This window comes from Salminus brasiliensis, chromosome 1 (genome assembly GCF_030463535.1).
Source record: "Salminus brasiliensis chromosome 1, fSalBra1.hap2, whole genome shotgun sequence".
Classification (NCBI taxonomy): domain Eukaryota; kingdom Metazoa; phylum Chordata; class Actinopteri; order Characiformes; family Bryconidae; genus Salminus; species Salminus brasiliensis.
In genome coordinates, this window is record NC_132878.1 from 10,155,953 (window position 1) to 10,183,909 (window position 27,957).

Genomic DNA, 27,957 nt, shown 5'->3' on the forward strand with positions numbered 1-27,957 from the left:
CTGCAAACGGGCTTTTTATCACAACGGGAGTCTCGCTCACTCTCTCTCTCCCTCTCTCCCTCTATCTCTCTCGACCCTTTTTTTGCCCCATGACAGTCTCTCTCTCTTCCTCTCTCTCTCTCTCTCTCTCTCTCTCTAGTACACACCCCTGTTCCAGCCTCTCCATTCTCTCTCTCTATTGTCCAGGCTTACATGATTATCTCTCTCTCGGTCGCTCTCTCTGCAGACCACCCCTTTCTCCCTACGACTACAGTGTCTCTTACCACCACTATCTCTTAGTAGACCACCCTCTCTCTCTAGACCAGCCCTTGGCTTTCTCGCCTTATTCTCTTTAGTCCACTTTCCTAATTATGATCACCTCTATCTCTCACTCGCTCACTTTTTATAATCCACTCTTTCCCATCTATGACCACCCTTTCTCTCTGTAGACCTTGATTTTCTCCCGATGACCACCACTTTCTCTGTGTGGGCCACCAGTTTCCTCCTATAACCAGCACTACTTACTCTCTGTAGACCACCTTTTGCTCCCTATGACTACCCCTTTCTCTCTGTAGACCATATTTTGCTTCCTATGATGGCAACTTTCTCTGTGTAGACCACCTTTTGTTCCCTGTAACCACCACTTTCTCTGTGTAGGCCACCAGTTTCCTCCTATAACGGCGCTATTTTCTCTCTGTAGGCCACTTTTTGCTCCCTATGACCACCACTCTCTCTGTGTAGACCACATTTTGTTTCCTATGACCACCACTTTCTTGGTGTAGACCACATCTCTCTCTCTTTCTCTCTTTCTGTCTTTATAATCCACTCTATCCAATATATGACCACCACTCTTTTCTGTCTATGAACACCACCTCATCTCTCTATTCCACTCTTTCCTATCTATGACCATCATTCTCTGTCTGTATACCGCGCTTTTCTGTCTGTGACCACCACCCCATCTGTGTAGACCACCAATTTCTCCTTATAACCACAGTCACTCTCTCTGTAGACCACATAATAATCACTTTGACACCACTCTCTTTGTGAATACCATATTTTGTTCCCTATGACCACCACTCTCTCTGTGTAGACCATATTTTGTTCCCTATGACCACCACTCTCTCTGTGTAGACCACATTTTGTTCCCTATGACCACCACTCCCTCTGTGTAGACCACATTTTGTTCCCTATGACCACCACTCTCTCTGTGTAGGCCACATTTTGTTCCCTATGACCACCACTCTCTCTGTGTAGACCACATTTTGTTCCCTATGACCACCACTCCCTCTGTGTAGACCACATTTTGTTTCCTTATGACCACCACTCCCTCTGTGTAGACCACATTTTGTTCCTTATGACCACCACTCTCTCTGTGTAGACCACATTTTGTTCCCTATGACCACCACTCCCTCTGTGTAGACCACATTTTGTTCCCTATGACCACCACTCTCTCTGTGTAGACCACATTTTGTTCCCTATGACCACCACTCCCTCTGTGTAGACCACATTTTGTTCCCTATGACCACCACTCTCTCTGTGTAGACCACATTTTGTTCCCTATGACCACCACTCCCTCTGTGTAGACCACATTTTGTTCCTTATGACCACCGCCTCTCTCTCTCTCTCTTTACTATATATGTTCTTACTTTACTATAAATGCTCTCTCTCTCTCTTTCCAATATATGACCACTCTCTCTCTGTATACCGAGCTTTGTTTTGTCTGTGAAGACCACCCCATCCCTATATTCCACTCTTTCCTATCTATGACTACCATTCTGTACACCGCACTTTTCTCATGATGACACCACTTTCTCTGTGTAGACCACCAATTTCTCCTTATAACCACAGCCTCTCTTTGTCTCTCTCTCTCTCTCTTTCTTTCTTTCGGTCTTTATAATCCACTCTTTCCAATATATGACCACCACTCTCTCTCTGTATACTGAGCTTTTTTTGTCTGTGAAGACTACCCCATCCCTCTATTCCACTCTTTCCTATCTATGACCACCATTCTCTGTCTGTACACCGCACTTTTCTCTCGAATGACCTCCACTTTCTCTGTGTGTAGACCACCAATTTCTTCTTAGAATCACAGCCACTCTCTCTGTAGACCACATTATAATCATTTTGACACCACTCTCTTCCAATGACCATCCATTCTCTCTATAGTCTTCTTTCCCATTTATGACCACCACTCTTACCCATATCCTACTTCTCCGCTTTACTTTGCTGTCTTTTCCACAACATCTCTTCTGTTTTGTCTGATCTCAGCACAGCATGATGCAGCAGTGAGCAGCTGTTTTGGAGATGAGACATTTATTTATTTATTTATTTATTTATTTATTTATTTATTTATTATTGCTCGTTCTTCTAAAGGCGAGGGCCAAATGACAGCAGGGTCCCAGTAATCCAGGAGAAGCCTGTTCTCAGCAGCTTAGTGCTCAGGAAGAGGGGCCTGGGCCAAGAATCCAACAGACCCCTGGCTGTAGGCCGCCAGAGCAGTAGCCCAGCACAAACATGCTCTCACACATACACATACACACACACACACACGCACACACACACACACACACACACACACACACACACACACGCACACTGTGTTTTACCATTCTTGTCAGGACCTGCAGCTCGATAATCCTTTTCCTAACCTTAACCTTAACCATAGTCTGATGGTCAATGTAGATTAATGGCACTGCAAAAACAGACATCCCTCCTGAAATGTCCTTTGAGAACACTTTAAAACCTGAGAATGTCTTTTCAATCTAGCTTGTTTGCCTTTAAAGTATTATGTATATAAAGGCTTCATGTCCAGTTACTTTTTTAAATATAAAATTAATAATAATTGTGGGCTGAGCAAGTTTTCAAGTTTGGAGACCCTTCTGGTTGCATAGTCTCTTAACGTAACCACCTCTTTATGCCTTAGTTGACTAATTAGGACTGGTTGATGATGGCAGTACCAGTGAGTAATAAATGATCTGACTCAACAACCACAGGCTCATGTAAGCAGTTGACTAAGAATCTGAAAATGAACCTAACTGTTGCCTGAACAGCAGGGGAAAGCTATAAAAACATACTACACCACTTCCAACTCCAGAATTTTCAGGTTTCACTACCTGAGATGCTTTTACGAAATGGCAGACAATGGGAAGTGTGGAAGTCAAGGCAAGATCTGGAACAGCAGGAAAGATTAAGATGCCAATTAACCCACACGTTTGTAACTCCCACTAGCACTAGCAATGCTCCCAACACTAGGGGGGTAAGGACTTTACATGTCTACTCCGATACATGCCAATCAGCCACCACCTATTTTCAAACTGACAACTGAAACACCTATTCCCCAGCTCTGCCAGACCAGCTAACAGACGCCTATCCCCCCTGTCACCTGTGCTCTCTCAGACTCCGGCTGCAGATGGCAAAGCGGCACGTCTCAGGAATCGAGCTTGTAACTCCTGGGCCACAGTGATAGCATGTTAGACCACTGAGCCACACAAAAGCCAATGTCAGAAGGATAATTAAAAAAAACTCAAGCTAAGTACTGAGGACAGATGAACTTCATTACATGGGTAGCTGAAAGAGTGGATGTCACTAACAGAGCCTGTCAAGAAACTGAAGATGAGAAGACTTGAGTGCTAGACAGCTGCTTAGTAAAGCCTGTGGCTCCTGACTGTTGGGGTGTGCATCACCTGGTCTTTCCTAATGGCGAATAATGGTGAACAATAGAAGGTATGCATGAGACGACTCGGGAGGCGGGAGTCACTGTGGCCATGCCCGCTGAGTGGCAAAAAGACATTCAGAGTAAATGGCATTCACACAAAAACGAGAGAGCTTTTGTGCGGTTTACTGTATGAACAGATTCAGCAGGAATTCAGAGCTTCCTTTTACATACTACTGAACTCTAAAGAGAAGAGAAGCTAATGTATTGCTGCAATTCACAGAAACAGCTGGAATCCAGGCACTGAAATGTGTGGGAGCTTATTGAGTGCTGAAGTCATGCTCTGAAAACAGGTGGGAAAAAATCCAAGCCCACTGTAGTTGCGAAATTCGCAACATGCAAAGTCCAAGTAAGAGAGAAAGCTAATAAACCTGGATGAGTCAGTCCACTAAATGAGTTGGAAACTGTTGAAAACTATTCACTCGACTTTGTGCTCTCAGATATGAGGTTTTATACTCTAAATGTGTGTATTTTGAGCCTCAGTTATCTAGTTAGCTGGTCGTTCCTGGATATACATTTATATCAATGGACCATTGGTTCATTCATTGGTTGATGAATTACTGTCGAGTCCAACTGCTTTAAATCTGAGCAGATAATCACCCATATTCCCATTTCATTATAGTTTCATTTCAGGATTGACAGTTTTCCCTAATAAACGCAGCCGTGCTGCAGAATGTCTGAGACCTTGGTAAATGTTAACTGAGTTATCTGACCAATTGAATAGTGCTCCATTTATTTTCACTCACAAATGGTACCAAACTCATCTTCTACACACTTTTTATATATTAAATATAATATATATTATATATATATATATTAAACCAGTAGACTTGACCAGAGGTACCCAAACATTTGCATGCCATTGTATACTACCTTTCCATATCATGGTGTTTTCAGGCCCAAATAAGCACAAGTATTTTCCTTAATATGTCCTTAATAAAATATACCAGTTGATAATGTAAGGTTTATATATACATGGGAATATTCACAGTCATATCATATTATGACTATGTAATATTATGATTATGGTTTGGAATGAACTTTGGCCCATTATTTCAGCTCCACTCCCAAATTATATTATAGACAGTAGTCTGTCTGTTTCTCTGCATACTTTGTTAGCATCCTTTCACCCTGTTCTATAATGGTCAGAACCCCACAGGACTGACCACCACAGAGCAGGTATTATTTGGATGATGGGTCATTCTCATTCTCAGTTGAGCTGGTACGAGTGGATCAGTCACAGCAGTGCTGCTGGAGTTTTTAAACACTGTGTCTACTTACTGTCCACGCTATTAGACACTCCTACCTAGTTGGTCCACCTTGTAGATTGGTTGTTGGTCATCCTCTAGTCAGCGATCACAGGAAGCTGTTGGCTGGATTTTTATGGTTGGTGGACTATTCTCAGTCCAGCAGTGACTGAGATGTGTGATCCACTCATACCAACACAACACACACTAACACGCCACTACCATGTCAGTGTCACTGCAGTGCTGAGAATGACCCACCACCTAAATAATACCTGCTCTGTGATGGTCAGTCCTCTAGGGTCCTAACCATTGAAGAACAGAGTGAGCAGAGACTTACAAAGTATGCAGAGAACCAGTAGGACTACAGTCTGGAATTATAGAACTACACAGTGCTCATATGTTCCGAGCCAGGGGTGGTCATGACATACTGATATATACTACATGTTGAAACTTCCTAATGCAGCTAATAGGATTTGCAGTGTTTTAATCTTGGACAAATACAAAGGAGTTTCCAACAAAAGCATGTTTCAGTGACAAATTTCACCAATGTTTAATGTGACTTTTCAGAAAATTGATGACCACTGTTCTGCCACACTACAACATGGAGAAACCTAGCAGTTCTACTCTGTCTGGAAACTGCATCAGTTGGCTGGTCTGACTGTCATTTGTCTTCAGCTTTGGGTTAAACCCACAGATGTGGCTGCTGGGATGCTGCATGCGTTAATGGCAAAGTCAGTTTTGTCTTTCAGTGTTGCAGCGTTGAGTTTGTCAGTACACAGGGAAACTCTTTCATCTGACTGTAAATAATGAATGTCCTGGCGGCATCCAGAATGCAATACCTCTTTTTTATCAGACGGCACGACTAGCAGTGTGCACTAAATATTTTAATATTGTACATAGAAAAAGACAGACAGAAACTAGGTCTAAAGCTTTGGTTTCCACTGTATATCAAGCATTTTTCCACAACGGTTGCTGGGTATTTGTACATACAGTATATACGTATTTGGGTTTCATTGAATTCATAAAGTGCATAATTAAAATATTTGCAATATTCATCAATAACCATAGGTAAGCATCAATTATTTTTACCTTTTTGTATCACCTGCTAGCTATTTATATCTTCCGGATAACAGCGGGAGCAATTACTGTATTTACAAAATGTACACAAAAGTCTTGTCAACTGTCATCTCTTCCCCTCCCATTTCATCCCATCCCATCCCATACACTGGCTGGGGCAGAGGTGGATGGGTGTGGCTCGAGGGAATGGAATCATGAGAGTGCACACGTCACGCCTGCGTCCTCCGAGTGGTCACAGTTGTGGACGTCCCACGATATGTGTGAGCACTGCTGGAGCGAGGCCTCTGCGCCGGTGCATTTCACATTGTCCAGGAGGATGGTGCCCCAGCCAGGCCCGAAGAAGGCTTCCACCCGAGCGGCTACAGCATCTCCACAGCCGAGCAGCCTGCACACCACCTGGGCGTCTGGGAGGTCCCAGGCATCGTCACACACGGTGCCCCATGCGCCGCTTTGGTACAGCTCTACCCGCCCCTCACAGCGGTGATGACCACCAGATAGCCGTACTGCTCCTACAGAGACAAAATACAAAGAACAGAAAGGAGGAGAAGAGATTAGGTAGTTCACTATGAAGTTGCTTTTAGACCTAAAAGGACTGCCAATGAAAATCTCTTTTCTTTAAATCATACAATGGAAGGTTCTCACTGGACAAAAGCATTAAATATGCTTAATAATTATACAGAACTTAACCCTATGAAGCTGAATGTTTTATGGTTGGAAGTAAATTCAGAGACTTTGGCTTTAATTTATTCAAATCTGACACCAGATTGTATATGTTGGCCAGAGATAAATGGATCAACATGTAGAATTACAGCGTTCTCTATCTGCTACAGTGCTTTCTATCACAGAGTAAAAGAAGCGCCATGCTGCCTTTATTGTTGGATGCACTGTTTTGTTTCACCCAAGTGAGTACACGTCTCACTCAATCCCGAGTGCTTCCTAGCTGGCCACCAACATCAATAGACATTAACGGGCTGCTGGTTGGTATCTGTTATCTGGTGCCCAAATGTAATGTCAGGAAAATGTTAAATGTCAGCACCATTTTGACGTAGATTAGTGATGAAAGCTGACGTTGATACCATGTTGGTTTTAAGATGTGACGTTAAGTAACCAAAATTTAACGTCTGTCTATTTTTGGGGTTTGATGTCAACCCAAGGCTGTTTTTAATGGATCTGAGTTGCTATGTGGTTGCTAGTCAGTTGCTATGGTGTCAAGTGTTGCTACATTGTTGACAAGTGGTTGCTGGGGTACTCCATGTGGTTCGGTGTTCCTACGTTTTTCATATCATCGTAATATAACTAATGTCATGTTGTGGTAGCGTTTGTGTCCCAGGTTGCTATGGTGTTTCTAAATGATTGCTAGATGAGTGTTATGGTATTTTAGGTGGTTGCTGTAGTGTTGGAAAGTGGTTGCTCTGGTCAGTTGCCACGGTATCCCAGGTAGTTGCTATGCTGGACATCATGGGGTTGCCTGGGCGTTAATAGTGTATATTTATTATTGTAACATAAAAAAACGATGTCTGCCAATCTTCGTAATATTAACGTGATATTTTAACCTTACTATTAGACATTGATTCATTGTTGTTTTTAAGTTATTTTTACTTAAATTTAGTAAGTTTATTAAGTCTTTCTGATTCACATTGATGTCTTGTGTCTGCTTCTTCTTCTTTTTATTTGTTTGTTGATTTTTTCCTTTTCCAAATTTGGTACTGCCAATTAACCCTCCCATTCGTAGCTCCCTCTAGTATTAGCAATGCTCCCAACACTAGGAGGGTAAGCACTTAACACGTCCCCTCCAATACATTCAATGCTTGGCAGCCAATCCGCTCGGAGGATAGTGCTGGGTCCACTGCATCACACACTGGTATGTGCCAGCCAACATCTCTTTTAGAGTGATGAGGGGAGAGAGCGCCATCTATCCACCCAGAGAGACCACAGCCAATTGTGCCCTCTCAGACAGTGGCCGCTGATGGCAAAGCATCTTTGCTTGAGATTGATTGAAAATGTTTGATGGAAATGTTTGAAGAAACAAATCCTTTATTATACTGTAAGTACTATAGCAATGCTGGAGCACCATTTAGATACTATTGCAAAACAGCAGTAATGACTCAGGATAAATGTCTTCCCACTGGGCCACACTGAGAAGACAGTGTGTTGCCTATTTTGACATGCTTGTCTAGAAAGCTGAGATTACTGCAGTGAAGTCTAATGACCCGAAATTCATCAGTGAGTGACATGTTCATTTTCTTACCCTCTGCAGGAGCCGGGGTGGTGACAAACTTTTCTGTCAGACCAAAACTTCTCGATGTTCCTGACACGGGCTGGAAAGCTGAAAGGGAGAAATCTAAAGGTTAGTGTGATATCTTGTGTTTCCTAAATATGTGTTTCAATCCTTCTAGCTTGGTCAAAACAAGCTTTGAATGGAGCCATGCCAGGGCATCCGTAACTCAATTCAATATTCCATCTCTCAAGCTCAATTGAGGTGCATTAGCCTACATTAGCACATAATGGAGTAAGTGCTCCAGCAGCGTAGCCTCCTTGGAAAATAGTAAGAGGATATTTCAAACAGAGGTCGCTATGGTGAATTAGGTAACCAGAAGATGTACACTGCTTATATAGTGCCTGAGCTGGCTGAGCTGTACAGAGGTGTGATCAAGGTCAGTGGAGAAATCATAATGGTGGGAACAGGGAATCCATCTGTGGTGGGAATCCATCGGAGGTGGGAATCCAGCGATGATTAATGACAGCCTTTCAAATAGTTTTTAAGTCATTTACTAATGCACATCAGACATACACTAAAAGCCCAGCCTTACAGGCATAAGTTACACCTAGCTGCAGCTGAATGGCTCCCAGTGGCAGTGTATTTTAATCCATCAACAGGTTTAATATGGAGTGCCAAAGCTGTATCTACTGAAGAGGAATTTCACAGATTTTCAGCATTTCTTCATTATTAAATGGTCCAAAACGCTACTTTACAGACATATATTACACAAAATTGCAATAAATACACTGCACAATGTCTGAGACATTGTTTGAGATATGTTTTTAAATCTATTCAGGGTGGAGACAAAATTGTCACTATTTTATCACTATATTGCCTTCATTAATAGTAGTTGTAAAAACTACTGTGGAGAAAACATCTAGGTTCACTCGTCCTTTTGGGTAGTAAATCAAACATGCATTTCCTGAAGAAAAACTGTTGCTATGTGGTCACTAATGTGGACCTGTTAGCTATGGTTGCTATGGTGTTACTAAGTGGTTGCTATGGTATACCAGGTGGGGTTGCTTTAGTGTTGCTATATGGCTGATATGGGGTTGCTCAATGGTTGATGTGGAGTTGCTTTAGTGGTTGCTAAGCAGGTGGTTGTTATTGCTGTGGCGCCCCATGTGGTTGTTTGGGTGTTAGTAATGTATTTATATCAATAAGGAGTGGGAACAAAGGATTACACCGCATCCATTCTTATTGGAAAAGAAATCATGACATGTATATCGGATAACAATATAATTATTGATAATAAACATAATAAACATTTCATGTAAATATCTGAGTTGCAGATATTGTGGCCTCTTCTTCCAATCAGCAGTACTGTAGGAAATTACACCCATTGCTGACACAGCATGTGAAGTCCCTGAAGAGAAGTACGGGCAATAGAATAGGACTCCTGGAGCAGATAAACGTGAACCTACTGGCACCATGCTGCCTAATAGCAGGTGTGGGCTAGAGGGGTTTAGAGCCCCCCAGCATTGAGCTGTGGAGCAGTGGAGCTGTGTTCTCTGGAATGATGGAGTGGTAATTATCCAACATCCTGGCCTCACTAACAGTAGAGACGGTAAATCCAACAAAAGCAGGATGAACTCTTTGATTTCAGAAGAATCACTGAATGAGCAGGTGTCTAAATACTCATTAATATTTATTTTAAATATAATACATAAATAATAACATTACTATACAATACCATGAAAATAATAATACTAATGAAATACACAAATAAGAAAATATAATGGTGGATTATCTAAGTGTTACATGCACCAGAAAAATATATACAGAGTTAGAAAGTTAGAAATGACTTGGGGAACTCGGAGTAGAAGTGGTTAAACAGTTTTGTGTCCTAATCGTTTGTTTAAAAAATTGTTGGGAGCGAATAAATTCCTGATACATCAAATATGCTACAAAAGCAAAGTCTTTTTACATTTCTTTTTAAACATAATTGGTCAGGAGGTCAAATATTAGAATTTTCTGGCAATTGCTTGAAGGTTTAGGATTTAAAGGGCTAAGCAGAAAGTCTGAGGCGGTTGTCTCTGTTTTTGCCTCCTTATCTTCACTGGTCCTGCTGCTCTTAAACTTGCATATATTGGGAAAGTGCATTCATATATTTATGGCAGTGTGGCTCCACGTGGGTGAGTCGGAAGTGGGCTTTCCCCCCGTGGGCCTCAGCTGATGCTGATGTTCCCTGACTGGCCTCTGTATTTTGCATGCATCCATGGCGGGGCTTGTGGAAATGATGCTGTGACACTGTTCTGAGATCAGTTTTGGGCTTCTTCGCGGAAGAGTTAAAAGCTTATGAAGCAGGTGCTGAGTATACACGTGTTTTATTTCTAGACATATGTGTGTGTGTGTCTGTGTGTGCTTGTCGATATGAAAGAAAGTTGTGTCGTAAGCAAGAATGTACGTGTTTGTGTGTGTTTGTGTGTGTGTGTGTCTGTGTGAGTGTTTAGGACGTTAAGAGGAAGAGACATAGAGGAATAGAGAAATCAGCATTGCTTGGTTCAGCAGAATGGGGGCTGGTGCTGTGCAACTTGGCTGTATTTGTCAGGTGGGGGAAGTGCATTAGCCTGGAGATGAGACTGGAACTGAATGAGGGAAGGAGTGTGTGTATTTGTGTGTGATTCTGGGTCTGTGTGTGTGTGTGTGTGTGTGTGTCTATGTGTATGTACATTCACTGTTGGGGCTTTTATAGTGAATGATGGTGACTGGTGCATAGTCACAATGTGAGTTTTATGAATGGGGCAGTGACAGTGCAGTGTGAGTGCATTTGCACATACTGGAAAAAAGGCCCATATAAAAAGGCACAAAGTGCATATATACATTTCTGGAGACTAAAAATAATTGGGCAAATTGAGATGGTTTTAAAGAAAATGGTTAAACTAAGCACTTTGTTTCATACCCTTTGTAGCCAGTGGCTGCCGGATGCTGTGATCCTTAGACGCCACCAGACACCAGGCCTGTAATGCAACCATTTTCAGTTCCTGCTTGTTTCAAAGACTTCGATTTGTCTTCCATAAGTGAAACACATGATCAGTAGGTTTCAGGTCAGGTGATTGACTTGGTCAATCCAGTTTCAGCCCTAAAGAATTCAATAATTGCTTTAGTGGACCGTTTACTGACTTAAAATTGCTTGAATTAGTAGTAGTAGAAATGAAGAAAGGGTTCTTTGAGCGAAGCCGTAGAAGAAACCTTTTTGGCTCCATAAAGAATCAAAGGAGCATGTAAAAATATGTGTGTGAACTGATTCTGAAGAACCTTAAAATTGCTAAATACCCTTTACATCAAGCAAAAAAAAAGATATTTCAACCTTTAAAAAGTTTTTCACACTAATTTATCTATTTTCAAAAAACACCCCAAATCCGTTCCTCTAATTTAGATTAAATACAAAATATGGTGCTACAAATGGTTCTCTGACTGAGGTCTTTCCAGTCCTGGACTTTGTAATCTTTGGTAGCTGTGACATTCGTGGCCAATTAATTATGTCAACGGTACCCTTAACTTTCAGCGAGAACAAACTTTAGGACTGGAAACTGGATTCAGGGTCCAGATTTGAGGACTCAGAGGACCATTTGTAGCACCATATTTTTAAGAGTGTATTTATTAACTGAGTTGAATTATTGCAGCTAAAAGGAAATGAAACTGATTATATTAATATATGCAGAATTCTGTATGAAATAGAATAGTACTTGTCCACAGTAGTGTCACTACACACAAACAGCCAATAAGCGACATCATCCTCATCTTCTTATCTGCTTAGTTCAATTCAGGGTTGCAGTGGTAACAGGGCAAGCAAAGAAGCCCAGGCTTTTTTGTCCCCAGCCCATTCAACCAGCACTGCAGGCCAGCCAGGAGACAACCCCTTCCAGAAGGCCCAGGTCCCCTCCCAGATGTTGGTACCTTATCAGATGCTTGAACCACCTCAGCTGGCTCAAAAAATAATAATAGTTTTGTGGCTTTTATCCACAATCTCGTTCTTTCGGTCAGTACCCAGAGTTCCTGGCCATAGGTGAGTGTAGGGACGTACACCGATGGTTAAATCAAGAGCTTTTTTTTTTCATGGCTTTTTGGCTTTTTTCACCACTGTGGTCTGGCATAGCGACTGCATTGCAGTAGCCACTGCACCTACATAACCTGTGATGGATCTCATAATTGGGGTATGTTCACACCCCCTGAATCATGCCATCAACACTAACAATGAACAAGCTTGACTTAGACCACAGACTTTAAATAATGCATTTTTGGGAGGCAGACACACTTTGCCGTGACAATAGCCTCTTCTCTTCTGGGAAGGCATTACAATTGTTTGCATTCAGCCACAAAAGAATTAGTGAGGCCAGGTACAGATGTTTGATGACTATATCACATATGTCTCTCCAGCTCATCCTAAAGGTGCTGGATGGAGTTCCATCACTCCAGAGAACCCACATCCACTGCTCCACAGTTTAATGCTGGGGGTTTAAATCCCTCTAGGCCATGCTTGGTATTGGGCACAGTGACCTTAGGCTCATGTGTGGCTGCCCTAAAGTGTCCCATTTTATTGGCAATGCTTTTCTATAGAGATTACACAATTGGACACCTACCAGAAAAGTCCTAACAGAAAGTCTACATCAGATTAATGATGTCTTTAAACTGCAGAAATGTTCATAGCTCTGCTCTTATCATGATGGATCCCATTGTTCTCGTAAACTGAACAAATCCTGAAGAAGAAAACACTGGTGAATGTCAGTATTTGGTTGGTGAATGAGGCCCAATGTTTTTCCACAGTTATGTCAGAGATGACAAACCGATTCATTAGATCTTCATCTATTATGATATGAATGCTTGTATCTCCTTAATTCCCAGTGTTAAGGTTTTCATAATGTCTCAGAAGTTTCAGCCTAATGGTGACACATCTACAGTCCTTATCTAAGGCCCACAATACAACATAACACCTAGAACCAACTCTGTCTTTTGATAGCAAAGTAATATTGCATGGCACTTGTCCATTTATGGTCCCTATAAATTAGAAGTTTATAAAAGGTGATTCATATACAGTAAAATCAATACAGACATAAATACCCACAAAATAAAGCTGACATCCTGCACTTTCACTGCACAGTCATGTGCCAACGTGCCAAACCAGGATAACATTTTGTCCCTTTCCAATTACTTGTAGACTGCCTGGAGAATGTTGCCCATTTGTCCACTGCTAACTTACTTGAACAGATGACCCCAGCGTCCTCATGGTGCCCGCAGTTGTGCTGCCCCCAGCCTAGGTTGAAGCAGTCAGCCAGTGCTTTCTCACTGCCCTGGCAATCCACGTTGTCCAGTAGGATGGGGCCGGAGCCATAGCCGAAGTAGGCTAACGGGAGTGCTGCGAGGGCAGGGCCACACCCCAGCTGTCTGCATACCACCTGAGCATTGTCCATGTCCCAGTCATCGTCACACACTGTGCCCCATACGTTTTTGTAGGAGACCTCCACACGGCCCTGGCAACTGCTGTTCCCGTTCACTACGCGGACAGTGGGCTGCTCTGAATGGAGGGATGGAGAAATTTACAAAAGCAGAAAGAAAGAGAGACATTTAAATTAATGTCTAGTCAGCTAGACACATCTTAATACTTTCTATACAATAAATTATATAATCTGTTCATATTCTCAGTTGTAGAGAGTGAAATCTAGTGCCATCCTTATCCATATGTACCCACTTTAAGCATGTCTTGCCCATTGCATTTGTATTAATTTGACATCTCACACTCAAGAAAGATATAGATTCCTACAATGTTCTTGGTTAGTATAAGCTCTACTACTACTACTTAAGAATCTTAAGACCGTAAGAAGTCATATATGATAGGGTTTAAAATTAAGAAAACGGTAGCAAAAGGTAAAGTTTATATGCTAATTAAAGACTCTTCCTAGAACTGGACATCCAAGAACCATGTAGGAACATTAGTATAAGGTAAAGGTTCTATATTTACTAAAGCCTTAGAACTGTATGTCCAAGCCCAGAATGATGTAAAGGTGCACGTATTTGTCACTGTACAGTGTGCACTGCACAGCGAAATGTGTCCTCCACATTTAACCCATCTGTGGTAGTGATCACAGGGAGCAGAGAGGGTAAAGGGCCTTGCTCAAGGGCCCAACAGTGGCAGCTTGCCGAGCCCGGGTATCGAACCCACAACCCTGTTATCGATAGCCCGGAGCACTAACCGCTGACCGCTTAGACTAAAGACATTAGCATAAGGTAAAGTTTCTATGCCCAGTAAAGAGTTTTCCTAGAACTGCAAGAACCTTCATGTTTAAGATTTGTGGGATATTAGGTCTTATAGGGTTAATACAGGGACCTTGTATGTCTTTAGTGTTGATACCTTTTGTGGTCAAGGCTGTGGTGGGTTCAGTTGCAGTGGTCTCAGTAACTGGAACGGTCACTCCTGTCTCTGAGGGAATTAGAGGAAAAATGCACAGTGATGAGGTGAAGGCAAGAAGATGGGAAGGGACTGAAACTAAACAGACAAGGCCAAAGATAGCTGCAGCTGCATGATTACAGTATTGATGTAGCTACTGTATGTAGTAGTGTTCTTTCTGCAGTATAGTGCCCTCTGCTGAGGCAGCAGGAGTAGTGCAAGATCCCCCCATCCTGCATGAAAAGTGACTCCTGCTGGAGTGTGAATGTGAGTGTGCTGGTGTGAGATCACACAATGTGCATGTGTGTTTGTGTCTGTGTGCGTATGCAAATAACAGATGGGCTATTCACTTCGATCCACTGAGAACGCCAAGGCTGTCAGGCGGACCCAGCAGTCGGCTACTCAATCTTGGCTCTCTGTTCACCATATGTGCTTGTGGACAGCAGGTAAAGATACAAACACAAATATAAGCTCCATTTATACCTGCTGTGCTCTCGGTATGGAAGAACGCTCTACCCATGGTCTCTGTGTCCACAGAGGGAGCAGTGGTGGTACCTGACCCTGCAGAGAAAGAGTCAATAGCCGTTTATTAGTATATATATATATATGCCAAATAATTTATAGTATTCTTCAGATGAATAACTCAACAATTAGACAGTGGCAAGTTTATCCAGCCCAGGCCTCAGAGACTGCATGCTGACCAACCTGTGCAGATGACCCCAGCGTCCTCGTGATGGCCGCAGTTGTGGATGCCCCAGCCCAGGCTGTAGCAGGTTGCCAGCTGGCTCTCATAGCCGTTGCAGTTGACATTGTCCAGCATGATGAGGCCGCTACCATAGCCAAAGAAGGCGTTGGTGGTGTAGGTGACTGCGGGGCCACAGCTGACCTGCTGGCACACCACCGCAGCATCACGCATCCCCCAGTCATCATCACACACTGTCCCCCAGCTGCCCCGGTAGTAGATCTCCACCCGACCCTGGCAGGGGTCTGAGCCACCCATCAGCCGGATGGTACCATCTCCTGCAACACAGGTGCACTTTAGAGGCCTGGGCTGTAATTCCAAAACATGCTGCACAATTTAGCCTCTGTAATGTTTATAGTAGTGGATTATATAGTTTAGGGTAAGAGGATACACAAGAAGAAGAAATGGAATTTAATAAAAATTTAATTTTCTTGTAATGAAAAAGGTAGGGCACTCTATGCCCTAATAGATGGTATTTTGCCCTTTGGCTAAAATAGCCTCCATTATTAATTTCCCATAATCATCTACTAGTCTCTGACATCAAATGGGAGAAGGTTTTTCTCACTCCTCCATGCAGAATGTTTAAGGAGTCTCTTGTATGCACAGCATGTTTAAAATCACACACAGCATCTTAATAGGATTAAGATTTGGACTTGACCATATCAGAACTCTCCATCTATTTATTTTCAGCCATTCCTTACAGAACTGCTTTGGGTCATTATCATGTTGCATGGTCTGCCTCCACTTTAGCTTCAGTTTTGGGACAGATGGTCTCACCTTTTTTCTGTAGCACCTTCTGACACTGCAGCAGAGATGCATGTCCAACCCCATGCTTCACAGATGGTATGAGCTTCTTGTGTTCAAACACTGTGTTTGGTTTCTATGTCCAGAAAATTTATGTTTGGATACATCTGTCCAAAGCACATTGTTCCTAAAGTCCTGGTCATGGTCTGGGTGTTCTTGGGTAAACCTTTGTTATGCTCTAATGTTTTTATTTAGATAGAAAGGGTATACTCTTTGTACACTTTCCATAAAAAATAAACTTGTGCAGTATCTGTGTGATAGTGGATGCTGTACTTTGCCATCAACTGTGAGCCAGAGCTATTGATGAGCATGATGATATTTTAGGATTGTTGTGGTCTGCTCTTGGGCTGAACTTGCTAGGGTGGCCTGACTTGTTCTACACTTGTAAATTTCTTTCTGGACAATGCAATAGCTGACGTCTAATTGTTCTGAGATCTTTTTAAGACTTCCTAGACTTCTTTGCATCTACAACCTTCTTTCTGAAGGCTCCAGAGAGCTCTTTAGGTCTCACCATTGCGATTCCACTCACTTCCAACAATCAAGAGCAAACCAAACTATATGTCTGAAATTTAAATAAGGCAGGCTTCTCCAGAATTCTCTCTAACCATGTTCTAATCATCTGCACCTGAATTTAGGCATATTATGTTTTAATAAATGTGGGGTTGTCTTAACTATTTCCTTACGAGAAAACTGCAAATGTATATATATATTTATGTTGGGTGTATATATATTTTAAAAAGGGTGTCCTTTTTTTTCATATAATTGTATACTAGCATTATCAGATGATGCACATTGTTCTAAGGAAGCATGATGTATTGGCACACCCACTGGCAATTGAACAATGTATTGAAAGTGAAAGAAAATGGAGGGCTGTAATGACGACATTTAGGCGTCCTCCCCAGATATCCCACTGCATGCGACCTCATCAGAAAGAGACAATGGGTGTTCTCAGGTTGCTGAAGAAGAATGGCTGGACCTCTGGCATCCCACAACACGAGGACACATTGAACCAGTTCAAAGAAGCTGCTAAAGGGCTTTGTTGCTTTCTTTAGACCACAAGACTGTACGTCATGTTTCTACCACAGGATCTAATGAGTACAACATCTAAGCCATGTAAATGCAGGGTCTTAACAAAAGGTGTGTTCCTTATATGGCACAGACAGGGCTTGGGCGTATGCTGCTTGGGGATCTGTGTAAGAGGTGTGGGTGTATGTGTGAGACTTACTTAATCCAGAGTTTCTGCGAGACGGAGTGGTAGGCTCTTCAGGGCTTCCTCTAGGCCCTATTACAGTGTTACCTGGAGAAGAGAGAGAGGCAGAGAGAGGAAGTTTGTGACAGGTCTACATGGCCAATGGTGTCAAGTCAACATGATATCCAGTTAGCATTACATCCATCTAATGCTATAGAGAGTTTGCACTGACGTCACGTTCCCACTGGAACACGTCTTCTTTAGTCGGACTGAGAGGCAAAGCATTCTGCAGCACAGCTTCTGCGTTTATTAGGGAAAATGGCCAAATAGGGAATGAAACTGCTGTGTAAATGATGATCTGCTCAAGTTAAAAGCAGCTGGACTCAACAGAAATCCATCTAAATTACTAAAGGACCAATAGGCAGTGTACATCTAACTGTAGCTTAAATCACACCTGTCTTTAGGATAAAGCCTCATATTTGAGAGCAAGTTAATGGTGTTTCCACTGTTTTCAGGTACAGTCTGGTAGGCAGACTGGCTCATCCAGGTTTGCTTGCTTTCCCTCTTACTTGAACTGAGGATGTCGCTAAATTTAGGCTAAACTATAGTGGGCTTCTTTTTTCCCACCTGTTTCCAGAGTGTGGGTTTAAGTGGCATTCACACTGAAGGCTAACGCTTCAGTCCACTTAGTCTTGCCATTCATTAGGCATGGTAGCAGTGACTCCTGCTGCAGATGACATCATGTGCATGCCCTCTATCATCAGCTATCATGACAGCCTATCATAAAGCTACAGCTGTTGAATGTGGCAATGCAGTGATGCTCTGCTGTATTGTCACTCTCCATAAGGGGTTAATTTGTCATGATTTAATAGTTTAATAGCTTGGGAGCAGTTTGGGATTCCTGGGAGCAGTTTTGGATTCCTAATACTTTAAACAGTTTATTTAATTAGCAGTAATTTAAGTAATTTAATTAGCAAATGATTTAATTAGGCATGTACCAGCATCTACAATGTTGTGTATGTACTTATGCTGACATAAACCTATAGCTATTTGTAAAGTCTGTGCAGAAACTAAACATAGAAATCATGATGGATACATCTTGTGTCTACAAGTGGTATCATCACTATATATATATATATATATATATATATATATATATATATATATATATATATATTACATTTTATTAAATATTTCAAGGAATTTTAAGTACAGTCAAATTTTTAAATGGTGCGAAACATTTAAGCTTCTAACATTTAAACAGCAGTCAGTGCAGCTTTTTCATAAACTCAGAGTGTCTGTTAAATGCTGACATGTACCATTGTGGTCATAAGTCTAGATTAATTAATAAATTAATTAATATCAATGTTTGGACACACCTGGTTGCATGTGTTTCTTTGATCATCATCCTAAAAACATTTGATCCACAAATGCTAGACTTACCATATATATATATATATATTATATTGAGAGGTATTTCCACCCTTACACACACATTGCCACGGCCCTACAACTTAGGCCCCAGCATCCTAACTACGGAGGATGGACACCCTCTCATCTGAATCACGTGTTTTTAAGATGATGATCAGAACACATTTAACCAGGTTTGTCCAAACATTGGTATTAATGAATTTATTAAAGAAAGTGTGTATTATTTTTAAAATCACAGGGTCAAAACTCTACATGCAGGGTGAAATTCCACATACAGCACACCTAATATTCCATTAAATGTCCTATAGCAAGTTGCATCTTGACCAGATTACACTACACATCTGCCATCAACAAGCTTCTGGCAGAATTCTGGTTGGATATCTGACCACTCTTCTTGGAATTTTAATCACAATCCATATATTCGCTTGACTGTAGATTGTGACACTGGCGTTTCAACAGCTTCCCTGTTCATGGTGGGCCTGTGCCTTGTTGTGTCTTGTTGTTCCTGACCATCTGAACAAAATACCTCTCAGCTGAGGCTGACTTCCTTCAGACCATGACTAAATCTGAAGTGACTAAATCTGCCAATACCTTGCACTTATGTGTAGTTGTTCAAACAGGTGCTCTCGGAATCTACAGTAGTGTAGAAATGGCTCCAAGAGGCACCCTTCCCAGATCTGTGCTGAGCTCCTTGGAACAGTTTTGATGAGCTGCGGATTAATACGTTCAGTAAAATCCCTTTATTTTTATTATCAGTTTCTGTAATGAGACATTCTGGACTGACTGATTCAGTTTAGTAAAGATTTTTCTTAAAATGACTGTTTTATAGTGTTTAATATCCTATAATCCAGTCTGACTCTCCTCCCTGACCAATCAGCTCCCAGCTCCTTCACAACACTGCAGTCTAATTAATTTCCGTGTGTCTGTGTATGTAGTAGTACACACTCTGGACTGATATCTGATGTTGGTCTACTGGTGTGTAATAACTGGATTATAGTGGATGAATGTGCTGTGTGTGATTGGGGTTTCTGTAGCATGTGTGTATGTGTTAGCATTGGCATTAGCCTCCACTCGGTTCTGAATGTGTTCTTCAGTGCTTGTTCATAAACAGAGAAAGGTGAGTGGTTCTCTGGTTCTCCCGCTGGTAAAACACAATGTTTCAGTGAAAGTTCTACAAAGGGTCAGATATTATGGTCTGTTTTCATGTTCCACAGTAAAATAGCTCCACACTGTAGACTCTCAAATCTTTTATTTACCTTCTGAGAACATCTGCACTGCTGCTGACTGGGCAATAATGCCCATTAATGGCACCTTGAGGCCACCTGGTGGCGCTCTGAATGCTCGGTAAAAACAAAAACATTAAGCTGGATAGGGATTAAAATGGCCAATACTATATTCATTAAATATGCCTTTATTGGCCCTGATTCCAAACCTTGGTAATATTTTTTCTGGAAACATATTAGGTGCCTTCATTTTGTTTTGCAGCAGCCTACTAAAATACTTTAGGTGCTTCCTTCTGACCACTCCATCAATGACCTGATCTTACCTTTGCAAATAACAGCCACATCCTCATAGTGGTAGCAGTTGTGGATGCCCCAGCCTTGGCTGCCACACTGGCTTAGATCCGTCTCTCCCCCCTTGCAGTCCACGTTGTCCAGCAGGATGGGTCCAGAACCCTGGCCAAACCTGGAGCTGCTGCCCACAGCCACGGCCAGGCCGCAGTCCAGCTGCCGGCACACTACATTGGCATCCACCATGTCCCAGTCATCATCGCACACAGTGCCCCACGTGCCATTGTGCTGCACCTCTACACGACCCTCGCACTGGCTTCTGCCATTCACCAGCCGTACTGTGGTGGATAATGAAAGGGAGTAGGTAGAGTGTGATGAAGGTGAGACAGAGGATACATAGCTCAGTGGAGGTCCAGCTAGGGGACAGTGTTCATCCCCAGTATTCTGTGTGTTTAACTGCTTCTATGAATGGTATTAGGATGATTCTAAAGGCTTGTGGGGCCCAGTTTAATATATTTTCATGGGGCCCAAATCCAGGGCAGGGCCAAGCTGAGGAAAGGTCTTATGAAGTTCTGAAGCTATGCAGTCTCATTTATTGGGCACTGCCAGAGAAGAACATTTAGGAGAACCTACAGAACCAGATTTGGAAAAGAGATATGTGAGTGTTACATTTAAAGGGTTAAAGAAACTTTTGTATTCAGGGTGGCTATTAGCACAGTAGTAAGCGAGAACTGCAGTTTGCAGGTTCAAATTCCAGGAAGGACTGAGCATTCCTGGTTGTGAGCTTGGGCAAGGCTCTTCCTGGGGATTTCCACAGATTTGGTAGGATAAGCTTAACACATTGGCCATAGTGGTTTGGTGTACAGAACCTTAGCCAGTATTAGTTTCTAGGTCAGGACAAGAGTGCTACCTGCCTGAAGCCTGAGATGTCGCTGAGGTGGTGCTGCTCCAAAATTGGGGCGACTTAGGCTTCAAAACAACCAACTTGGATCAAACATGCACAACAAATAAGCATTGCACAAGAACATCCACAGATGGAGTTCCACTATGACACTAAGACAGTGAGCACACATGCCCAGAGTGGTGGGCAGCCATCACTGCAGTGTCTAGGGAGCGGAGAGAGGGTTAAGGGCCTTGCTCAAGGGCCCAACATGTCTGTGCCACCTCTCTCTTTTCCTCACACTCCCGCTAACTCATGCTCTTTCACATCCATCTTGCTCATTTCTGGGAGTCATAACAGCTTAACAGTGTGCCCAACAGTGGCAGCTTGCCGAGCCCAGGTATTGAACCCACAACCTTGTCGTCAATACCCCAGTGCTATAACTGCTGAGCCATTAGTCTGGTTCTTTAAACAATGCCATAGAAGATCTATGTGGTTTCATAAAGAACCAAGAAATGGCATAACTCAAAGAACAGTGTGTAGCGCCTTCGTTTTTAGGAGAGCTTGAAACCCCAGTCAATACTGAGACCAACACTGAGATTCTGAGGCCCTTTTATCCAGATTACTCATCAAATCCCCTTATGCAGTTAGTATTAGCCAGTCTCGCTATTGACTCCTTCAAACAGGTGAGGAAATCTCCATTCTCGTGTATGTAATCGAGTTGTTACGGGCTGGGGGACTCAGGCCGAAAGCCTCAGCCTGCTTTAATGTTACCCTGATGTCTGTTACTGGTAACACAAAAGGGGACTCTGAGCTGTGTGCCTCTGATATAATGATGGCTAATAGCAAGAAGAATGCCTCTAATCCTCATCGATTAAAGGCATAAAATAAGGCTAAATATGAAATATGACTCCCAGAAATGAACAAGATGGACATGAGAGAGCACGAGACAGAGGGCGCATAAGACAGAGAGAGAGAGAGAGAGAGAGAGAGAGGTGGCACAGCCATGAAAAAGAGGATTATGTAAATTGAGAGCAAGGGGAAGTGACCTGTTTTTTGTGCCTTGCAGGCTGATGTGATCCTTCCTTTTCTCTCTCTCTCTGTCTCTGTCTCTCTCCCGCTCTGTCTCTGTAGCTCGCTGCCTCCCTCTCATTTTCATAGGCCCTCCTTTCTTGTGTGCCTGTGTGTGGTGTGTGTGTGTGTGTGTGTGTGTGTGTGTGTTAGTGTGTATAAAAAGGAGAAATTGTGCTACTACAAAAGCAAGGCGTGAGAATACACTCACCATGTGACCGGGTGGAAGCCGTGGTGTTGTTATTGGCTGAGAGAGGAAAGAAGAGGACGAGAGAGAGAGAGAGAGAGAGAGAGAGAGAGAGAGAGAGAGAGAGAGAGAGAGAAGAGAGAGAGAGAGAGAGAGAGAGAGAGAGAGAGAGAGAAAGAGAGAGAGAGAGAGAGAGAGAGAGAGAGAGAGAGAGAGAGAGAGAGAGAGAGAGAGATTTGCTCAAATTATTTGTTGAAAGGAGGTTCTTGGCCTTCCATACTTACAGTATTCAGTATCTACTATATCTATTTTCCTGTAATTTTAGACCTGGTGAAGCAGGAAGCCAATTTAGTCCAGTCTGTGTTAGCAGTCAGTCTCACTGCAGAGCAGGCCTACACACAGCCATGTGAAGCCAAAAAAACGTGTGGCTTCATCATAACTGATTTGTCACGATTTCCTCTAAATCCATACACACCATATAGACAGAAGTCTTGGGACACCTGCTCATTTATATTTTCTTCTGAAATCATGGGGATTAAAAAAGAGTTTATCCTGCTTTTGTTGTCTCTACTGTCCAGGTAACAAGACAAGAGCATTAGTGAGGTCAGTATGTTGGATGGTCACCACCCAACTGCTCCACAGCTCAACGCTCTAGCCCATGCCTGCCATTAGGCATGGAGTCAACTTGTGGATGGTTCAGTAAATATTCTGCATTACAAGAGGTTTTTCTTTATAGTACACCAAACTAGGTTTAAAAGTATTTTAGATATTTATATAAGTATATTTATTTATTTATAATAATTATTTATGTATATATTTCTTAACAAACTTAGTTCACCTACATATTTTTAAATAATTGTAATTAACCCATATTGGCCATTTAGCCCAGTTTATTCCTGTACTGAAACAGCACAGCTAAGCTGCACTTTTTAAGATGGAAGCAAAACTTGTATCTCCGAGTGTTTTGTCATGTTTTAACATAATGTTATTCTATTGTTCCTCACATTCTGTCGATGTTTCATTAGGAATGGACCAATAGAATATGCCCCCAAAATGACTTGGAATGAAATATTTTTACATTGATTTTCATTGAAAGTAAAAAAGGTGCCTTTTTTTTGCCATTTTGGAGATACAAGTGGAGCAAAATGATTAAAGTAAACAGTATTGATGTTTAAGTTATTGAAATGATGACAAAATCATAAAATAATAAAGAGGTTAACCCCTTAAATAGCGTATGGGCCGCCAGCGGGCCAAAAGTGTTGTTATTTCTGTGTAAACTTTTACCAGAGAATAGCCCCACCAGTTTGTACAGACGTCCCTGTAGTTACTGAGTCATGCAACTTAGTGTGTAATAAACCTTGGGGTGTTAAGGGGTTAAACCAACATATGGGACAGATTTTAGCTCCACCCGCAAAACTACAAAACCAAACTTGGCACCAAACATGTCTTGGCTAATCAGCTCCACTTTGGGGTGGCTTTTCAGCTTCTCAGAAGGAAGCCCTTTTTCTCGTCTATGTATTCCCTGTATTATTGACCGACAGTCAAATCTCTTGGCACATGGCTTGATTACTTCATTGTACCTGCCTGTTATGGAGCTTTGCCCCAGCCTCCCTCTGGGGACTAACTCAGGCATATTGGTAAGCTGTATGCAAGGGCTGGTCTTCTAGCTGTCATACAAGGGTCTTTAGGATAGGACATTCATATCTCCCTATAGAGGCACTTTCTCAAGCTCTGGGTCCCGGGTGTCCAGTTTCAGTGCCATTCAAAAATGCCACCTGGGTCTCTTTACAGTAGAGCTTTTAGGTCATTTTACAGGCCTCTGCTTTTATTAATGATCCATAGAGATATATTATTATTATCCTATACAAACAACACCACAATATGCACTGTGTGTATATGTAAAGTGTTCTGCACCCACAAGCAAGGGCAGATTTCTCTTAATTATTAAGTTATTTAAAAAAAACTCCAACATTGCTTTTGTAATCTGTTCAAAAACACAATTATGCAATATTAGTATTAGTATATTAGTATTAGGTTAATGATATGGCAAAAGGCCTAAATGACATACTTACTGGTTACTGATCGTCTTGTCACTTTGTGGTCACCTGCAGGGGAATAAATCAACCTATTATAGTTTAATAATGCATTACATCTATTTTTAAAGTGTGTAATGGTGTCAGTGTAAGAATACAGCAGCACATTTACATTTATAGAGTAATTAGGCATGTATAACTACACTGATTAAATTAGACATTATTTCCTTTAATAACATTGGTCTAAATTATACCACAGCACACACACTCTAATAATAATAATAATGAACCTGGTGACCCAGCTGACTACTAACAACTGGTCAAACCAGGTCTAAGGCAGTGGTCAGACAGTAGCTACATCTCCACCTACTTCTCTCAGCCTCTCACCTTCAGCCTCATCCATCTGTGGTTGGAATTTACCCCTAAAACACACTTTACTGAAGAGTCTGACTGGAACTATCAAACACAGGGTGAGCTGCTGGTGTATTCCGACGCCCAGACAACAGACGGCCAGTCAGAAGGAGACATCACCTGCTACTGGACCTGTGGACGCCAGACGCCCACTGACAGCCATAGCAGAGGGGCAGGTGCCAGAGTCCTGCAGCTACTGCTGGCCAATAGACAGTATCATCTACAGGTGAATCGATATCGTTGCTATGCACGTCCCAGGAACTCAATGTTGGTGTGTCTCTAAAAATTTTAATATACTCCAACATGGTATAACACACAGTGGCAAGCAAGAGTTTGACCACCCCTGGTTACAATAACTGAATAGTATGAATAGTTCAATGAGTAGAAGATAAACTGAACTCCAAAAGAAATGAAGTTAAAGGCGAAATACTCTTTTTTAACATTAGTGTCATGTTTTTTTTCAAAGTTTTAGCTCTTAGATAACTTTAACCTCTAAAAAGGCTATGCACTGCTGAAAGTGTTATTACAAACTTCTATTACCAGAGAATAGTCCAACCAGTTTGTACAGAAGTCCCTGTAGTTACTGAGTAATACACCTTAATGTGTAATAAGCCTTGGAGTGGAATGCGTGGAGTGTATGTGGTTGGTGTGGTGCAACAGATAACACCACTGCCTACCACTGAGCTACCACACCATGTGGGAGACTGGGGTTCGATTCCTGGTCCGGATGACAATGCTGTACTACACCAATAAGAGTCCTTGGGCAAGACTCCTAACACTATGTTGACCCACCTCTGTAATATGAGTAACTCTGGATAAGAGCATCAGCTAAATGCCATACATGCAAATGAAGTGTAAAAGGTTCGTTCGTTAACCAAGGCATCAGACATTAATTTGCCTGTAAAGTCTAATTTCTACTCCCTTCATGTATGAAAATGAATGTTTTACACAGTGTAACCATCGCCACCCTTCGAGCTTCAAGTACGGCTCGGCTTGACCCACCAATCAACTGTTAAAAAAAAAAAAAAAAAAAAGTAGTCCAAAGTATGAACTTCCCTCACTCAGTCAATGGACAAGCACCTCCTTAATACCACAACTCCCAGAATGCATCTGTCACATGGATCACGTTCGTCATCCCCGGAATTCTACCTAATTTCATCGACGTCATTTTACTCCAGCCTTAATAAACCAACGTTTCGACTGTTCTTTGCAAAGTATTGCCTCTGTTTTCCAGCAACAAACTGATTGTTCTTTTTGTATTTGCTATCTTCAGTGTTTGACCCTTTATCTCATTCTGACACCCATTTCTGACCCTGTTTCTCCTTTTCTGGCTTTCCCTTTGGCTGTGTTTTTGACAGGTGCCTGGACTCCGGCTACATTATTTGGTTTTGCCCTTCATATTAAACCCTGACTCCAGTCTGTATTATTACAGACTACCTCAAGAGGTGTGAGCTGAAAGCTTTGGCCCTTACAGGGGACAAAGCATCAAAAAAGCAGTACAGCAAGACCCCAAGAATCCTACAGGACTGAGAGAGTTTTGCAATAAGGAATGGGGGATAATCACCTGAATAAGAATCTGAGAGTAAGAGTACTGACCATATTTTGAAACTGTAAAGGATGGTAAAAACTTCACAGTATTGAGAGTAACTTTTGACCAGGGCGCCCAACCTTTTGTATGCCACTCTATTAAAAAACATTGTGATATTGAATTTTATCAATAAAACCCAGCGCCAGCTTCCACTGCTTCTAATCTAAAGCTAGCTAACTACAGCACATTCACACACACCCACAAACCCACTCAAACACACACCCATCTACATAAACTCCCTTCGCCTTTACAAAAGCATCCCTTTTGCTTACTAAGACTGAGCAAACTCTTATCTACCACCACCATGTTTACCTTGTACATTTTAAGATGCTGCTGACAGGCTGTGACTTAACAAGCACACATAATTGTTTCACACACACACACACACACACACACACACAGATACACACACACACACACGTCCTGTGTACTCACCAGGCCGCAGTAGTGCAGTGAAGGCCAGCAGCAGCAGCAGTGAGGCCAGAAAGACAAGGGCGCAGGCAGCGGATTTCCAGCGCCTACACACGCTGTTCGATATACCCTGGCCTCGCATGGCAGTGTGAGAAAGGACCCACCTAGTCACCTGAACAAATACACACACAGACACACACACATGCAAACACTGTATTAGTTTTGAAACCATACCTTTTTCTGCTTCTGCATTTCTCTCACATCACTCCTCATTTTGTCCACCTTTTTCTTGTCTTCTTCTCGTCTTTTGTCTTTATGTGCTTCTTCCTAACTCTCCCTCACGTACGCACATATTGCAGCATGCCTTTTCGTCAGTATCTGGGCTACTACTGCACTTCTCTCCACTCTGATTGGACAGTGTTTTCCCCCTTAGTACACTGTGGTTTGAAAAAAAATGACAATAACAACAACAAGAGCAACAACAACAGTTTCCAGGCCTTCAGGCCATCAGCCGTGGCTTTAGTTAGCGGACACATCCCAATTGCCGCTGTGGTTGGCATGTAGTGCACTATGTAGGGCACAAGGTATTGGCTGTTGGACTTTGTGGAGTGCACTAAATATCAAAAACTGCCATTTGGGATTCAACCAATGTATTGTATTGATGGAAGAGGTCATTTGCATTTGAACTGGGGCAAGGACCAATGGCTGGCAGTGACACCATGGCTGTGATTTTGCACACATAAATTGTATGAAGGTAGCTGGCTACTGGTTTAGGTGATTAGGCTACTAAAATTACATGTATATCTATTAGGTACGTCTGGACTCCTACTGTCAAGTGGGGTGAAGTTTAGGTGAAGGTTACTGCTACCCAAACTGCATTTGCATCTGGTCATGACACACTGTATGGACAAAAGTATTGGGACACCTGCTTATTCATTGTTTCTTCCAATATCAAGGGTATTAAAAAGTAGCTGTCTCTACTGTCCAGGAAAGGCAGTTCGCTACTAGACTGAATAATCACTACCCCACCTCATTCCTA

At 42.2% G+C, this 27,957-nt stretch overlaps 1 protein-coding gene across 1 annotated transcript; it reads right to left on the minus strand.

Annotated features, from left to right (window-relative positions):
* Window positions 1–5,533: 5,533 nt before the first annotated feature.
* Window positions 5,534–27,060, minus strand: LOC140572660 (scavenger receptor cysteine-rich domain-containing group B protein). The gene is made up of 11 exons (XM_072692768.1): window positions 26,943–27,060; window positions 24,548–24,580; window positions 22,500–22,535; window positions 20,373–20,675; window positions 17,432–17,503; window positions 15,366–15,680; window positions 15,144–15,221; window positions 14,625–14,693; window positions 13,476–13,790; window positions 8,264–8,341; window positions 5,534–6,524 (listed from the first exon to the last, which is right to left on the minus strand). Exons 1-11 carry the CDS (start codon window positions 27,058–27,060, stop codon window positions 6,208–6,210), a joined length of 1,734 nt encoding a protein of 577 aa, XP_072548869.1. The 3' UTR covers window positions 5,534–6,207.
* Between the last annotated feature and the right edge of the window lie 897 nt (window positions 27,061–27,957).